Source organism: Engraulis encrasicolus, chromosome 22 (assembly GCF_034702125.1).
Source record: "Engraulis encrasicolus isolate BLACKSEA-1 chromosome 22, IST_EnEncr_1.0, whole genome shotgun sequence".
Lineage (NCBI taxonomy): Eukaryota > Metazoa > Chordata > Actinopteri > Clupeiformes > Engraulidae > Engraulis > Engraulis encrasicolus.
This window is the reverse complement of record NC_085878.1, coordinates 21,959,594-21,978,102: the sequence shown is the minus strand read 5'-3', so window position 1 is coordinate 21,978,102 and position 18,509 is coordinate 21,959,594. Positions and strand designations below refer to the sequence as shown.

Genomic DNA, 18,509 nt, shown 5'->3' with positions numbered 1-18,509 from the left:
AACACAAAATCAGCAAAGGCCATTACCTGAACTGGATGTTGAGGACAGGTGCCTCCACAAAGTCCGAGACGCACTCGATGTTGACAATCTGTTGAAGCTGAGCTCCCCCGTCCACCGTGGGGTCAACTGGCTTCAGATGCACATTGAGCTGTGAGCAGGCTGGTTAAAGATGAACTGATACACACAACTTTTTAATTCAATTTGAGCAAGATTTAAGGACAGAAAAAGTTTGGGGAATATGGGCAGATGGAAGGTCACTCAGGGCTCCAGACTAACTTTTTGCACTGGTTGCACTGGTGCGCCTAAACATTTTTTTTAGGTGCACCAGCACAAAATTTAAGTGCACCCAAATGTTTTCACCACCCCATACACACACGCACCTCAGCTTTAAAAAATAATAATTACAAATAATAACAATAGCAATAATAATAGTAACAATAATATAATAATAATAATTTTCTAATAATAATAACTTTCATGTGCTATAGGCTAGTCTTCCAAATGTGCTCCTTATAAAAGACATGACAGTAGGCTACCTAACTAACACATCTTGGCTACAAGCAGTTTGGCTGGTAGAAAAGACCAAATTAATAGCCTTTTAGTATGTGTTTGACTAGTAAGATCAACATACCAGCCTTTTCTGCAATAAGGCTACGCACACGGCACAAGCACAGAGTTAGGCTACAATATGAGGATAGATGGATGGATGGATGGATGGATGGATGGATGGATGGATAGATCTTTTTTTTAACAAACCCTGCTAAAAATGTCATGATTTTTAAAATCATTAGACACAAGCCTAGCCTATGTTTACAGTGGAATCTGAGGTGAATTGGGTTTTGTCTATTTCCCCGTTTTTGAACGCTCTCCCTCTGCATAATGATTGTGGTATCTTAGCAAGCGCAACGAACAGACACGATAGCACAAGTGCGCTCGCTCGCTCGCACACACACACTCTCTCTCTCTCTCTCGCCCCCTCTCTCTCGTGCTGTCTCGAGGTGCATGAACGATGCCTTGCCGACTGATGGGCAGTATGTTGGCCAGCTCTGCACGCGGCTGAAACGGGTAATTATCCGCACCCGTGGCAATGTTTAATATCCGCTCAAGCCATTTAGTTTTTCCCTGTGATTGCGACTCCCTCGTGTTTAAAATATCCTCAAGTCAGACTCATTTTGCTGTTTTTTACCGTGATTGTCACTCTCTCGTCCGTTGCAAAAGTCGCCTGGTTGAGAACACAAAACTCGCTGGCACATGTGAACTCGGATAGTTGAGCGAAGTCGAACATTCTATTCTGAAACGTCGGGCTGCCTGTGAACGAGGAACGGGGAGAAAGCTACCGGTAGTTCAGCGGAGTTGAAGGAATGACCGCATCGACACGTTTTATTGTGTGATGATGGGCCACTACTGTAGAATGACTATTAATTTGATGTCCATTAAAACAGTTGTTTGGTAATTGATTTTGTTCTACTGATGGCTGGTCGCACCGGTGCGCCTAAAAATATTTTTTAGGCGCACCATTGAAAAAAATGGGCGCATATGCGACCAAATTGGTCGCACTCTGGAGCCCTGTCACTAAAAATATTCCTAGGACCAAAAGGGGACGCCAGCAGAAAAAGCTTGGGAACCACTGAGCTAAGCCGTGCTTGTAACATTCAACTTTTCTTTAGGCTATTAGGTCTTTATTCATAAGGCAGAGTCAGTATGGCAGGAAGAGTGTGGGAGAGAGATGGGCCAGTGTTGGGACATGACACAGGTCGGGCCTGAACCCGAGTCCCCATGGGCATGCAGGCCCACATGTGGGGGGCTTAGCACGCTGCGCCACAGCACCCTCCTCCACTTTTAGACACATCTGGTAAACATGAAGACTTATGCCAGCCAACTTACAAAATAAATAGGGCTGGGCAACGTTAACGCGTTAACGGTGCGTTAACTATTGAGGTCAATATCGCCCGACAATTTTGTTAACGCTATAACGCAGCAGGGTTTTTTTTCGTGTTTTTTCAGATACTTATTTTTTATACAGCAAATGATGTAGTACCCATTTTGGACATAAAAAGGATATGAGAAGCAAGGCCATCTGGGCAGGCAACTGAGGAGGCAAAATTGAGGAACTGTGTCGATGTTTTGTTGCCGAAGAACACATACATCCGACCTACGGGTAGGGGAAAAAAAATAGATCTACATGTATATATATGCAGTTACATCAGAGCCATCTGGCAGGATGGCAAAAAGCAACTCTTGGTGGACTTGAAATGGACCATTTTAGCACAATCAGTGACACTTCGTCCAAATATTTCAGCATTTTAACCACGTCAAGAATGCATTACATTAAGACGGTCACTGGCCAAACATGGATAGCAAGATCCGCATTGTCAGATACACAAATAACTGCTGCGCTTTCACATCCATGTTGTTTTGGCCGTAAAAAAAAATATTTCGCTACATTTAGCAGGCAATTTTATGCAAAGCAACTTACAATCTAGGACATAAACAAGATACATATGTATGGAAGAATGCAGAATACCAATACATTACACAGTGTGGCCTGGGTGTTGGAAAGCTTGGTGAAAAGAGTTATGGTGAGACTGGGAAAACAGTGGGCTACTTACCCAGGTTTTGTCGATACTCTGACTTCAAGCCAATCTGGAGGAGCTGATTTTCATACAGCACCCCGTTATTCTTGCAGACAAACCTATGAAAATTGATAGCATTGATGTGCATTTTTCCTTGTATTATAATTCACTGACGATGGTCAATGTTTGGTTGTATGGTTGCATGTGAAGGTTAAATTCAAAGGTCATCATGAATGAACGAACGAGCAGACTGACAGAGAGCCAGGCAGACCAACTAATAGATTAAAAATATCCCCTGAGCTCGGTCTCACCTGGAGAAATTGTCGTCGGCCACAGGAGCAGCGGTGGCAGGGACGGTGATGGGGGAGGCTGCTGCTGCCACCACTGGGCTGCTCTCCGAGAAGACGTCCACCAGGAGACTGGAGGAGGCGGCGGGAGCGGCAGCCGGAGGAGGGGTGGAGTTCAGGGACGACGCTGAGCCGCCCAGGCCCAGTAGATCTGTGGAGGACACAGCTGCTGCCGCTGCTGAAGCCTGGTATGGGGAGGTAGAGGCTCAGTTAGACCTCTTACGATTTAACCCCTTAGGACATGGCCCCTGTTATAAATTTGCAGTTACCAGAATAGCAATGACCAAGTCATAATGTATTTCTAAGCAAGGCCCTGGGCAATGTGGTAGTAGCGCAGTACTATGATAGTTAGGTCTTTTTAACGACTATTACAGTGCTCCACTAGTGGAACGGAGTGCATTATGGGGCTATGGTTGTAATGCACAGGGAAACTTTTTGAGCAACTTCTGACGATAACACTTATAGAACTTCGATCAGCAGCAAACATTTTTTTTAGTCGTTCCATCAGAACATTAAGAGCAAATCTTGTTGCTGCTCAGCAACTGAAAAATGACTGTTAAAACTTGACAGATGCACAGTAAGGTAAAATTAACAGACTTGTATGTCCAAGGTAAAAAAAAAGACACTTAGTTAGCAGTTACCACTTTGGGACCGATATAAGTTATAAGTTGAAGACACATTCCCTTTTCACTTTAAAATGTTCATCTCAATTCATTCAACTTCAAAACTATGCAGCTTTAATTAAAAAAATCACTTGGGTTTCTCAAAGCTCCCAGGATGCAAAAAAAGTTTTTCAAAACATCAGCCCACCAGTCTTATACCTTCGCGATGCCAAACAATTAGAGATTACGCCCGTCACTAAACAAATGCTTACATAGTCCAGCCCATAGTACAATGGCATAGTCAATCGTAATCACGGCAATATCATTCATTAATTTTTCCTTCACTCTGTTAGTGAATCAGTAGTATTAGAAAACACAACATGTACAAAATAAATAAATAAAAGAAGAAAAGACAAACAAATTCAAATCACATTCTCTGACACATTTCAGACAAACAAAAGCAGAAAATAGGAATCACAGTGAGTTCTGCGTGTGAACAATTTGAAAAAAAGGGTGAGAAGGAGATGCATGCTGCTCAACACATACGGGAGGCTGTGTGGGCAATCGGACATGCTCACTCACATGTGAACACAAACCTGAACACACGCATGCACGGTACAATGTGGCCACACACATACAAACCCCCACAGAACACACTTACACACGCACATGCACGAAAACACACACTTACACACACACACTTACACACCAGGGCTTGACATTAACTTTTTCGCTTGCCGGCCACTGTGGCTAGTGGTTTTCCCGAGTCACTAGCCATCCAGCTATTCTACAAGCCACAAATTAGATTTTTTTTTTTTAATCATGACACTTTCCATCTAACCTCAGAAGATGATGTGTTTAAAGCAAGAAGATGAGCATATGGGTTTCTACATGGAAATAAACAAATAGGAACTGAGTAACTGGGCTTTTTCTTGAACTTAAATACAAACAATTGATACTCAAGGGGCAAAGGTCAGAATATACGCAATTCTGATATGTCATACAGTAGAATAAGCTACCTGCCAAATTGGCTAGTGACATTGAAATTGTTACCAGCCACTGCCCACTTTTACCAGCATTTGGCTGGTTGGCTGGTGCTAGTGTCAAGCCCTGTTACACACACACGTAACACACGCGCATGTAACACACGCGCACGTACAGTTGAGGACGATATTATTAGCCCCCCTCCTGAAATTAGACATTTCTCTTGATTTCTCATGAGAAGGACGATTATGAACCATTTCTGTTATTCTGGAAACAAACACACTGATGGAAATTATGTTCAATGAGTTGAATTTGGATTTTTCCATTTTCACAATGAGTTTAAACAAAAAATGGTAAAAATGGCAATGACAAAATTATTAGCCCCCTTACCATTAATAGCCAATAGAGTGCCATTTATGAACCAACACTGACATCAGGCACTTTGATTAGTTGTTAACTATGTTGGCACATGCCCTACCAGGGATTTTGGCCCATTTTTTCATTGCAAATAGTTAACCTGATCCAAATTGCATGGATGTTGAGGATGGACATTCATTTTCAGCACTCCTCAAAGACTATCTAAAGGATTGAGATCTGAACCACAACATGATTTAATTTTGGATGAAAGTTTTGGGTTATTATCTTATTTAAAGATCCAGTGAAGATCTTAGTTTCCTCTATGATCATATTTTTGCATGGTCACCTTCCAAATTCTATCATTATCTTCTGTTTTTATGGTGCCGTACACCCAAACAAGGTTTCCTGTGGCTGAGGCTGCCACAGAATGATGCTTCCACCACCATGTTTAATTGTGGAAACCATGTTATAAAGTTTTAAGGACTACCCCTTTCTTCGCCTGACAGAAGCAGAATTCATGCATCAAAGCAGCTGCAATTGAATCTCATCAGATGAAAGCAGGGACTTTCAAAACTCATTTTTGACTTCCAAATGTTCATAGGCAAAGCTCAATAACACTCTGATATGCACCGACTTTAGTAAAAGGGTTCGTCTGTGATGATGGCCCCAAAGCCCAATATGATGACAAGCTCTTACAGCTGTCTTTCTTGAAATAAAAACTCCAGGTGAGGCCAGGTCAATAACAATCACCTAGGCAGGTGTCCAATGCTTCTTTGGTCTAATGAGACTAAGCAGTTTCCACAGTTACACATAGTGGTGGGGGCATCAAGTTTTTAGACTGTTATTCAGCCTCAGACACAGGGAGTCTGGGTCTGGATCTGGATTGCTGGGTCCTCCAACAACATTGTAACCCAAAGTAAACATTTAAATTAGTTCAGAGGTTCTTCAAGGACACTAAAACCATGATACTGGAATGACCCGCCCAAAGTCCAGTCCTCAATCCCACTGACAGTCTGTGGCAAATGTCTATGCTCAGCATCAATGCAATTTGGACCAGCTAGAACACTTTGCAGTGAAGAAATGGGCCAAAATCCCTAGTGGGGCATGTGCCAACCTAGGTAACAACTGATCAAAGTGCCTGGTGTCAGTTTTGGTTAATAAATGACGTCATATTGACTATTTATGATCAGGGGGCTAATAATTTTGTCCTTGTCATTTTTGCCCTTTTTTGTTTAAACTCATTGTAACGATAGAAAAATGCATTCATTGCTCATCGGACATTATCTCCAACACTGTTTTTGTTTCCAGAATAACAGAAACGGTTCATAATGGTCATTCTCACTGAGAAATCAAGAGAAATGTCTAATTTCAGGAGGGAGGCTAATAATATCGTCCTCAACTGTAACACACGCGCACGTAACACACTCGCACATCACACACTCGCACATCACACACTCGCACATCACACACTCGCACATCACACACGCGCACATCACACACGCGCACATAACACACGCGCACATAACACACGCGCACATAACACACGCGCACATAACACACGCGCACATAACACACGCGCACATAACACACGCGCACATAACACACGCGCACATAACACACACGCACATAACACACACGCACATAACACACACACACACACACTAGGAGGACCTGGTAGAGTGTGGCCGCGGTGGCAGCTAGAGGGAGAGCGCAGGCCTGGGGGCCCGAGGCCAGGGGGGAGAGGGAGGAGTGGAGGAGGGAGGCGGAGGACACTGGGCGCGGGCGGTTGGTGGGGATGGGGGTCGGGGGGGCCGGGGCCAACAGGTCCCCAACGGGGGAGGAGGAGGTGGGGGACTCCTGAACAGCCAGCCGCAGAGATGGGAAGAAGAAAAAGAAGAAGAAGAAGAAGAAGAAGAGGGGAGAAAAGAAGCAGAGAAGCGCAGGCTCAGTAAGGATGGAAAGACAGAGAGGAGGGATTTCTTCAGGGTGAAATAAAGATGTGTAGCAATATGAGGCAATGGAGAGAATGATTGAAGAAAGAAACATGAGAAAACATGATGAAGAGAAACCAATGCAACCCCTACAGATACAGAATCTAACAGCTTCTACTGGGCACACCACTTTAACTTTTTCACTACATACATTTGAAGATGGACTGATTTTTGAAGTTTACTAAATGTATAGATCTAGCACCTGTTATGTTAAGTCATCTAAAATGCACAGAGAGCGTTTTGCATCTAAACTCTTCATTTGTTATCTTTCTTTTTCTAGGCAACATGTCCCAACATGTATTTAACACCAAGCTGATCTCGCACAGGTACAGTACGTCTCTCTAAGATAGCTGACTCGTATCTATGTAAGCTCCTTCACCAAAATCCCAAACTCTTAAACTCTTCATCTCTCCACAGTCAAAATGCACTCTGCAAAACCACCACATATGCTGGTGGCAAACATCTCATTCACCCGTCCTGAAACACTAACAACACTATGAATGAGGAAAAACATTGGGAACAAATGAACATTTTGCACAACATTACACAAGACAATGTTAAACCATGAGCAGTCTTGAAAGTCAAAAAGCCACGTGTATGGAACTATGAAAAGACACCACCCCATTACACCAGGGACCCAGGACCAATACTGGCGTCATTTCCCAACCTTTACCCATCTCTCTCCACCACTCGTTTCCTGTCTCTGTCTCTCACTATCTAGTCTGGGAAAAAAAAACATTAAAAAAAAGCCATGTGGGTGACCTTGGCATTTGCGGCAGCGTTGGTGTGGTTGGTGCCTCCGTTGACGTTGGCGTTGCGCTCCTTGCGGTTCTCCTCGATGTCAGGCACGGTTCCGGGACCCTTCTTCCTCTTCAGCTTGGCCAGGATGGAAGACTCCCGCTCCGGGAACGGAGGCATCTCCTCCAGTACTGTGGCCTACATGGGAGAGAGAGAGAGAGAGAGAGAGAGAGAGAGAGAGAGAGAGAGAGAGAGAGAGAGAGAGAGAGAGAGAGAGAGAGAGAGAGAGAGAGAGAGGCATTGTGACTTGAGAGAGAGGCATTGTGACTTGAGAGAGATAAACCAGCTAGCTAGCGGGTCACTGTGTGTGTGTGTGTGTGTGTGTGTGTGTGTGCGTATACCTGTGTGCATGTCTGTGCAAGTGTGTGTGTCTGCACGATGCGTTCATGTAAGAGTGTGTGCTTCATTTGCTCGTGAGCAGAGCACCTATGTGTGTGTGTGTGTGTGTGTGTGTGTGTGTGTGTGTGTGTGTGTGTGTGTGTGTACCAGTATGTCAGTGCTGGCGATGCAGCTGAGGCGTAGGTACTCCACGGCCCTTTGCTGCAGCTCCACGTCTGCGTTGCGCTGCTGGGAGTCGGAGCGCAGCACCTCCTGGATGGTGCCCTTGACCTCGGGGAACAGGTTGATGAACTTGATGTAGGCCGACAGCAGCAGGGCGCGCGTGGGCACCGAGCACAGGTGGAACTTGGAGTGCAGCAGGTCGAACTGCACCAGGGGGCTGGACACAGGAGACAGGAGACAGGAGAAGAGGCGGAGGAGATCAGTCAGGGCAGGCTACTACTTTCTCCTGGTTGATATATTTGTGTTTTAAGTCTTGCCTTGGAACTGCAGATGACAATAAGCCTAATACCAACTCTGGTACAATGTTTTATGGTTTTAATAGCACACAGCCCAAAATAAAAATGGAAACTGTAATCTAAATGAAGGAGCTTTCGGTTATAGTTGTCTTTCCTGAATCATCAGGATTTTGCAATTTTACAAGCTGAAAAAATGACTGAAGACAAAAGAAAAGAGATACTTCGAGGTCTACTTGAAATCCAAGGTATATTATTTTTGTGGAATAGTACTGCAATTGACCTATGACAATCACTGGGTTTGTGGCATCTCCATGAATGAATGAATTAAAGAATGAATGAATGAATGTAACCAGGTAGGCAGACAGACAGGCAACCATCCTTTTTCCCCGAAAGGAAATTTGTTTTTACCGCCATCATAACTTTTATAGCCAACAAATCTAGGCCAGTGAATAATAATGTCACAAGATTGCAACACCAGAGCCCACCCCAAGAGGGCGCCACAACATAGAACATGGCATAAGTGAATGAAAAGGTGACAAGCCAATGCCCTCTACGTGCAGCATTTCCTTATTCTTCAGCCACACATATTTCTCAAACTGCACTAAGTGCATGGACACCCATGAACAAAAAGGTGCCGAACAAAAACTGTGAAATGAAGAATGTCTGCACACTTAAATCCGTTTTGTTATTTTTCTTGCCAAACTTTTGGTCAAAGAACAAAAAGGATTTAAGTGTGCAGATATTTTTCCTTCAATTTTCAAACTGCACTAAGTATTGAATTCATACCACAGGGATGGAGACGCCATACCTGGAGCGCGGGTCGCCTGCAATGAGATTGCCAAACTCTCCCAAGATGTAGCCGCCGACCTTCACCAGGTTCTCATGGCAGGCTGGGGCTTGCAGTGCCTGCCAAAACAAAGCACAGGCTCACCATGGGAGAGATACTCTGAAGTGACGTAATCCTGACAACACACAATGGAATTTAAGAGGGAGGGGTAAAAAAAAGACACCACTTTGGGAAGGGTGGGGGAGGGGGTCAGCAAAAAAAAAAAAATCACATCTGATTTTTCATGAGGGAAAGAAGGAGATAAGGGCTGAAGATGGAACGGGCAGGATATGGACCAGCAGCTACAGGCAGCAGGAGCAACAAAAGGCTGGCAGGAGGAGCTCTGGGGTGCGTTTCTCAACAACATCGCTGCTAACAAAGTTAGCAACTTAATTGGTTGCAATGCAATTTGCCATTGGAAATCTAGTAAGTGGCTAACTGGTTAGCAACAGCACTTTCAAGAAACAGGTCTTGGGTTTGGCAATGGGCATGTAGACAAAATATATACAAAGAGAGAGGAACAGGAAGCTTAACAAGTCAAGTTAAATCAACTGGTCAGATCTGAGGTAATGATCTGAACTGCTATGTACTTCCTGCTGCAGAATGACAAAACAAGAAGAAAAGAAAAAGGAAACAACAATTTCAGCCACTAGACAGAAGCTGAAATTGACTCCATTCCACAGTTTGTTTTCATGTATTTATTTCTAATTCTGACAACTACAGTACAGGTAGCAGTACATTCATGCATGCTGTGTCTTGGCACAAAAGTAGGGCGAGGGCAGATGGGGGAGGGGGGAGAAGGGGTTTCCAGTACAGCTGTGTTTTAACCAGCCTGGCATACACACCTGCATTATTCACACAGGAGGACCACCCAAGAAACGCTGGGTGGCAAAAGTAGGCGACGATCAAAAATTAAACACTTAAGTCCAGACTGAATAAAACAGCAGCCAGCAGGAAAGCAAACTGCCTGCCACAGAGTGGTGGAGGTGGTGGAGGGTGGGAGGGGGTTCATGTTTTTTTGGATCTTTGCAAGTGACCTACCAGAGTGTGAGACAGTTATGTAGAGACAGACAGAAGCCCCGACTGAAAGGGGGGAAGCAAGAACAAAATGTTTTTTTTTTCATATGTGAAAAGCCTCTTTCATGAGCCAGTCACCCAGGCACCCCTAACACTGGGCCCTGGCTCTACGACCAACACAGGGCAACACACACACACAGCAGTTGCTATGGTGAGAGTAGTGAAGTGAAGTGCACTAGCCCTGCCCTGGCAAGCAGGCGTGCACGCGCACTCTCACAAAACTGGACGGACTTTCCCTGGGCAGGAAGAAACACAGCGTGAAAGACACACAGGCGGTTGTTTTGAGCAAAACAAGGTCGACGTAATACAGACACACTACAGCGAGACCTGTGTATGTTAATGCATTGTAGAAAAACCTTGCAGTTAATGACTATTATTACATCTGATTAGTTAAATCCTGTAGTTAAGGGGGGACTTACCACTGACTAAAAAAACACATACACATGCACAGAATGTAGCTCACAGGTAGAACTACAGGAGATGCACTTCATGTTACATGAAGCACTCCGACAGCTGCATTTAGTTACTGTACTTGATAACAAAACGAGAACTTTAACTGAGAAATAAACAGGAAGTAGTGTAAAAGCTCACACAACCACCATAACAGAAGAGACAGAGGATGTTAGTGAAAGTACACACACGCGCGCACACGCACAAGCAAACGCACACGCACACGCACGCGCACGCGCACGCGCACACGCACACGCACACGCACACGCACACGCACACGCACACACACACACTACCTCAAAGACTGTCTTTGCAGCATATCCCTGCACGTCGTCTCGGTTAATGACAATCTGGATGACGCGGTACCACACTTCTTCGCTGACGTAATCTCCGGCGATCCTGATGAGGTTCAGTATGGTGTCCACGTACCAGGTGTAGTCCACTGCATACTTCTCAGCCAGGATGGCCACCTTCAACACCTACAGAGAACACTTATTGTATTACATCCCATTACACTTACAATACACTTATGCGCCGTTTATACGAGAACGATGGCACAGGAAGACAACACAATATTTTATCAAAAGTGCCTTTTGTGCACACACGGCAACCCCGCCATTGGCGCTTGAAGACGCAAAAATCTGAAGACTACTTCCCGAGTGTAGAGTTTTTAAGACGACCCAGGTTGCGTCTCCGTCTAAACGGCTAAACAGTCAAATTAGAGTGTCTGCGCTTCCTCACAGACATACCGGGGTTCTATCACACCACAACACCGCGTTCTGGAAGGCATCCCATCGAATATCACATACCCTTGCATCTTCATATAAACAAAGATTTTCCCCTGAGAATGCTCGTCTAAACGCAAATGAAAAAACGCCACTTTTGCTTCTTCTCTTTTCATCGTTGCCGTATAAACGTACCCTTGGCATTGCATTGCATGGCATTGCATTGCACACCTCAGCCAGGATGGTCACCTTTAGAACCTATACAGAACACGCGTAAGATTCCATATGTTACTACTGTACATTAGCTGATGCTTCCATCTAAAGTGACATCTGGTTATGTAGGTACAGGGTAGTGATTATTAGTGGTGTTAACAATGATCGATTCGGCGATGCAATCCAATGCGTGGCATGGACGATTAATTCAATGCGGCAAGTTCCAGAATCGATCCGGCAATTTTTTAAGTTTCGATTACTTCCATGGATATTTCGGGAGCAAATGAATGTTAAATTAAATAAAAGCACTTCAAAACATTGCAAGACTGATACAGACTGATACAGAAAACAGCCAATAAATTGTTGCTCAGTATCTGACTACTTGTATTGCCTCATCATAACTGATTAAACATTTGCTTTGCTTTCAGTAGAAGTGCAATGCATTGTAGAATTGAATCGGATCGGATCGGATCGCATAGAATCAAATCGAATCGCTACCTCCCGAATCGTGATCGAATCGGATCGTGAGGGCAGTGCCAATCCACATCACTACTTTATAGCCCTCGGAGCTATGCATGGTCATGTGCCTTGCTCAAAAAGACGGCAGGCATGGATGAGGGTGGGTAGGGAGATCACCTACACACAGGACACATTCTTCCTGAGATTCAAACCTTTCATGCGCTAACCCCAAGAACAACCCCCTCTTGACTCTGATGAAGACTGCGTTGAAAAATATTTGCACCACAATAAAATAACAGCAAAACGTATCCTGTGTGCTCCAGTCATCCTTGGCCCAGCCTCTCTGAAGTGGACCAGCTTGTTTCCTACTGACTACAGTCCTGGGGCCTCATTTATCAAGCGTTCTTAGGCACAGATCTGTGCGTAAAGTGTGCATGCGATCATTCCTGAGCATAGTGTGGGATTTATGAACATGTACTTGAACGTAGAAATGTGCCTAAATCTACGCACACCTCAGACCATGCGTGCAAGTGGAAGAAACACGAAATTGCAAATAATATTGACCGTGCAAGGTACAGCTTGCTTTGAATGACAATGGAGTATGACAGTGTGCTATTTTACAGTGCTTTCGTCCACGTGTGTCTCATTCTTTTACTTATTTTGAAACACTGTCCTCCTCCTGTCGAAAGCACCTCCACTTCTGCCGCGGAAATGTTTCTATCTCCGCGCTTCCCGCCAGCGCTTCGACTAGCGCGTGTGTTCATGTGTGTCCAAACAGGGTTGCGCCTTCGAATTAACATGGCATTTGAATATATTTTAATACCATATATGGTTATTTGGAGGCGTTTCGGGATGCAAATTACCCCGAATGCGCGCGTGCACAGTGATTTGGAAGGTGTGGGATTTATCATGCAGACGTGTGCGTAGGAGCAGCCAACGCACGTTTGATGAATCCCGATTTTTCTGTACTTGCGAACATTCTAAATTTCACTCGTAAGAGACAATTTAGAAGACATTCTACGAACTGATGATAAATGAGGCCCCTGGACTGTGAGCACAAGCAAGGCAAGGGCACAAGTGACCTCCTTTCCCAACAAGCCTCTAACCTTTAGGCCACAGCAGCAGCACCACACAGAATGCAAAAAAAAACCAGGCCAAGGACAAACCAACTAAATATAGTAATTTCCCCCCCCCATTTACACTCTTCACACAGCTGAGTAGACATGTTAACTCATCTACCTGGCTGACGAGGTGTGTTCATTACCATTAACCTGATCAGTTAACTGGCTGGAGGAAGTACAGTAACTGGTTGGGTTTTTACTTCCTTCACTTCACTATTATCTTACTGTATTCTACTGGGGTACCAAACTGGGGCTCTAACCGCTGCACCAAAGAGGCAGGCTCGGAGACAGCACAACAGTCAGAGCACACGCAGAAACAAAGGTATTATAGGTTCGAACCCAACCTCTGCCTTTTCACCATTACCGTATTGATGGCCACATACAGTGCCCTCCATAATTATTGGCACCCCTGGTTGAGATGTGTTAAAAGCTTTAAAATAAATTCAGTGTTTATTGCAGAAGAATACTGTCACACTGAAAATTTTTGGGAAAATGTAGCCTTCAACTCAATGAATTGTAAGAAAATAAAAAAATCCCTGACTAAAAAATAATTATTTTTCATTAAATCACCTGTTCCACAATTATTGGCACCCTTAACAATTCCCAGGAAATAAATATAATTGAAGCATTTCTGTCATTTCTACAGTAGTTTACAAAGTTTAGCAGAGTATGTAGGAACATTTAATTAGTAATTCATCACTTCCTGTTTCCCTGGGGTATAAATATGACGTGACACAGAGGCCATTTCTCTTATCCACTCTTAAACATGGGAAAGACAAAGGAACACAGCATACAAGTGAGGCAGATGTGCGTCGACCTTCACACGTCAGGCAGAGGCTACAAGAAGATTGCCACTCAACTGCAGCTGCCCATATCCACTGTGAGAGGAATAATTAAGAAGTTCAAAACAACTGGAACAGTGGTAAACAAGCCTGGACGAGGACCCAAGTTTATTTTGCCACCACGCACAGTGAGGAGGATGGTAAGAGAAATCAAAAGATCTCCAAAGCTCACTGTTACAGAATTACAAAGAAATGGTAGCATCCTGGGGTCACAAAGTCTCCAAATCAACCATCAGGCGCTGTCTACACGCCAACAAGCTGTTTGGGAGGCATGCACGGAGAAAACCTTTCCTCACTCACAATAATAAACGCAAACGTCTGGAGTTCGCCAAGCGGTATTGGGGCTTCAAATGGGACCGTGTGCTTTGGTCAGATGAGACCAAGATTGAGCTTTTTGGCAACAAACACTCTAAGTGGGTCTGGCGTGCCACGAAAGATGCGCATGCTGAAAAGCACCTCATACCCACTGTGAAGTATGGGGGTGGGTCAGTGATGCTGTGGGGCTGTTTCGCTTTCAAAGGCCCTGGGAACCTTGTTAGGGTGCATGGCATCATGAATGCTTTGAAATACCAGGACATTTTAAATCAAAATCTGTTGCCCTCTGCCCGAAAGCTGAAGATGGGCCGTCACTGGGTCTTTCAGCAAGACAACGACCCTAAACATATGGCCAAATCTACACAGAAATGGTTCACCGGACACAAAATCAAGCTCCTCCCATGGCCATCTCAGTCCCCAGACCTCAACCCCATTGAGAACCTGTGGGGTGAGCTGAAGAGGAGAGTACAGAGGAGAGGACCCAGGTCTCTGGATGATTTAGAGAGATTCTGCAAAGAGGAATGGCTGAAGATCCCTCTTTCTGTCTTTTCTAATCTTGTGAAACATTATAGGAGAAGATTAGGTGCTGTTTTGTTGGCAAAAGGGGGTTGTACAAAATATTAACACCAGGGGTGCTAATAATTGTGACACACATTATTTGATGTCAAATAATTATTTCTTTATGTGGGATTTTTTCCCCACTGAATAAATGCACTTGTATTGAAGGTTGGATTTTTCTCTTTTTTTCCATTAAGGTCCCATATTATTTAGAAAAAAATAATAATAATTGGAAGCTAAAAAACACATCTGAACCAGGGGTGCCAATAATTATGGAGGGCACTGTAAATACCTTTAAGTTCATGAGCAGGCTTGATGGATCAACCAATTGAGCGATAAGCTCATTTTTTGCACAAAGTCGTAGCTCTGTAAGATATACGTCTACTATCTGGGAACACTGGCATGAATGCCATCACTAACTTCCTTTTACTGTATGTGTATTTTTACTGTATTGTTGATGTGTGTATTGTAATGTGTCCAATGTGGGCCCTGAGCCTGTAATAAAGTTTATATAATAACAAAGCCTCTGGCGTAACATCCACAGCGTATTACTGTTATGCAAGTTGTAACTGTTACTGCAGTGAAGAGGGGCGCACAATTTCTTCTCTGATGGAGTAGTCGGCCGTCTCCAGGTAGCTGAGCATCTCGGCCACGATCTGTTTGGCGTTGCTACGGTCACACATGGCGTAGAGGAGGTCCACAGCACGCTGCCGCACGCTCACGTCCCTCTCCGTCTGCAGAGTAGACAGAAACAGACACACAGACAAACAAAGACACAGACACACACGTAAATTCATGCTCATAATGTTATTCTTGCTCACAATGTTAAGCAAGATGCTTCTCAAAGGTAGGGAATCCAAAATAATAGGTTTGAGTGTGTGTGTGAATACATGCATGTGTGTACGTTTGTGACAGGGTTTCCGTTATAAAAAAAATCTGCCGGACAAGGTGGCCGGCCGAGTTTTCATCTTCCGGACATTTTAATAACATGACGGTCAAATATTTCACCGTTCCTAACTAGCTTGAATTTTCACTTGCATGACCTGCACAAGACCGTGCATGAATAACTACACACCCCACCAACTCTGTTAAATGCAATAAGATCAGACAGACACATTGGCTGTACACACGGAGACTGTACAGCTTTCGACACCAACTCTTATGCACTCACTCGCACGCACGCACGCACGCACGCGCGCACACACACGCACACACACGCACACACACCTCTCTCTGCCACATCATCACCATCATCCAGCCTACAGAACATACAGGTAGCGGGAAAACAACCATTACAAAGTGATCATTTAATTTCCCCAAACAGTGTTAGCGCACTGCGAACAAGTGAACAGTGCAAGTAAACGTGAATAATGTCAGCTGAGGAATGGGGGGATCGGACATCCGAAGCGCTACTGACCTTGAGTGCGTTAATGACCGTTTCGATGTGTGTTTTGACGGCCTCGTGGGAGAACTCTGAGCTGGCCAGCGTGCACATGCTCTCCAGGGCCAGGTAGCGCAGGTTGGTCTCCCGGTGCTGAAGGAACTGGCCCAGCTGGTTACAGGCCCGCACCAGCAGGGTGGGCTCGCTGCAGACACAGGAAACATCCCATTTTGAGGAATTGTTTCTTGTTTATCTTACACCTTCTGGCATTGTGCCGTCTCAACACTGGTCAGCAAGATTAGAAGTAAAAATCCAAGTTCCAATACAACAATCTCTCCCCCTGCTTACTTGCTTTTCACCATCTGTGTTTTACACACCAGCAGAGTGACACACAGCAGAAACATCACTTCAACCTGTATGCCAAACTTGCCCATAGCTGTTGTGTGCCAACAGCTCTCTGACTTTATTAGTCATTGTCAGCATGTTCTTCTATTGTCTCATAACTTGACATTGTACCAAATACACTTTGGTTAGGTTAAAGGCTAAAAAGCTTGGCTGTGGCGCAGTGCCCAAAGTTGCCCACATATTGGCTTGCATGCCCACCTTCCATGCCCAGGCTTGAGTACGGCCTTAGGTCCCAACCCAACCAGTCACTCTTCGGCTAATTTCCTGTCTACTCTCGCACCATCCTGTCACAATAAAGGTCCAAAAAGCCTAAAAAGGATTAGCTACAACACAAGTCCCATTAGATTATTTGTAAAGTTTGGTCCCTTTCCCATGTCTATTTTGGTCCCTGACTGTCAACGACTCCACAAGCACAGTCAGCTGGTTGTGAGGTGCTCTTCACTGGATAGGACTGGGTGGGTGGGCGGGCGGTGCCACTACTGACCTGTCGTGATGAATGATGAGGCTGATGGCCTCGAAGAGCACTGCGTTCTTGGCGTTGGAGTGCTGCACCTTCTTGGACTTGGGTGGTTCCTGGGCCTTGTTGAGGATGGTCTCCAGGCACTCTGTCAGGCGGCCCCGAATTGCAGCATCCTCTACAGGTGAAGAAACACGGAGGAGACGATACAGTTTATGTCGAAGGCAACTGGACTTCTTTCTGGAAAATACTCTATTTTAAAATGTTAAAAAAATAAAATTCAACAACACTCCATTTTAAATAATCTATTTGGACAGCTTTCTTTCTTTCTTCATTCTGGAGCTTGCATATGTTTCGTCCCCCCAGAAGCTTCATCAGTTCTGGCTTGACATGACTCAGTAAGTCCGTGGTAAGCAGTGATGGGAATAGCGGCATTGAAATAAACGCTGTTATTAAAGGGGTATGCCACTATTTTGGGGCTTAATACAGTTAAAAAAGTTGGCCGGGGTTTATAAGGGTGGCTAAGTGTCTTATTTTTCATGTAAGCCGTTATCTTGCTACATGCTACATGCTACACGGATCCATTGACTTTCACTAGCTTAGCAACATACTCCCTCTTTCAACTTGTCTTAAAGCAAGACAACGCTTAACATGAAAAATAAGACACTTAACCACCTTTATAAACCCCGGCCAACGATTTTAACTGTATTAAGCCCCAAAATAGTGGCATACCCCTTTAACGCTGTTACTTTTTCCAGTAACGGGTAATCTAATTCGTTACTTAACCAATCGTTGTTACATTTACCAAACCCTGTTACTGCGCGTTACTGACGAAGCTGCTCCAAAGTCAGATTAGGCTTTGTTGTGCTGCGCCAGCAGGAGCGGGGCTGTCACCCGACATCAAATTGTCCTTCAAAAGACGAGGAGCAAGCGATATATTTCACTGAGTCTCAACCTTTTCCTTTGACCTCAATTTATAGACAATGTCTTCCAGATTGAGATTCATTATGATCACACAAACCTCCTCACCCTCAACAACTTTAGAATTATGTTATGGCAAATGGCAGTGAACATGATGAATATCCTGTTAAACCGTTGTATGTTCAATTTCAAAGTCCCTGACATTAGTTACCAAGAAAAGTAACTATTGGATTACTTTTTTTTTTTAGACCAAGATAGACAAATTTGCTTTAGATGGTGTCAAGCATGTGTGGTGGTAAACAAGTGAATT

At 44.4% G+C, this 18,509-nt stretch overlaps 1 protein-coding gene across 2 annotated transcripts in view; it reads right to left on the bottom strand.

Annotated features, from left to right (window-relative positions):
• LOC134438833 (AP-2 complex subunit alpha-2) overlaps positions 1-18,509 on the bottom strand; it is a 35,395-nt gene that overhangs the window by 3,883 nt on the left and 13,003 nt on the right. Inside the window, exons 8-19 of one of the 2 annotated variants that reach the window (XM_063188514.1) lie at positions 17,306-17,456; positions 16,453-16,621; positions 15,632-15,769; positions 11,099-11,281; positions 9,258-9,355; positions 8,139-8,370; positions 7,617-7,790; positions 6,535-6,720; positions 2,885-3,105; positions 2,610-2,692; positions 2,064-2,152; positions 27-151 (exon numbers count right to left, since the gene is read on the bottom strand). In XM_063188514.1, coding sequence (XP_063044584.1) covers positions 27-151; positions 2,064-2,152; positions 2,610-2,692; positions 2,885-3,105; positions 6,535-6,720; positions 7,617-7,790; positions 8,139-8,370; positions 9,258-9,355; positions 11,099-11,281; positions 15,632-15,769; positions 16,453-16,621; positions 17,306-17,456 — 1,849 coding nt within the window. The remainder of the gene's footprint in view (positions 1-26; positions 152-2,063; positions 2,153-2,609; positions 2,693-2,884; positions 3,106-6,534; positions 6,721-7,616; positions 7,791-8,138; positions 8,371-9,257; positions 9,356-11,098; positions 11,282-15,631; positions 15,770-16,452; positions 16,622-17,305; positions 17,457-18,509) is intronic. The other variant, XM_063188515.1, reaches the window with a different exon arrangement.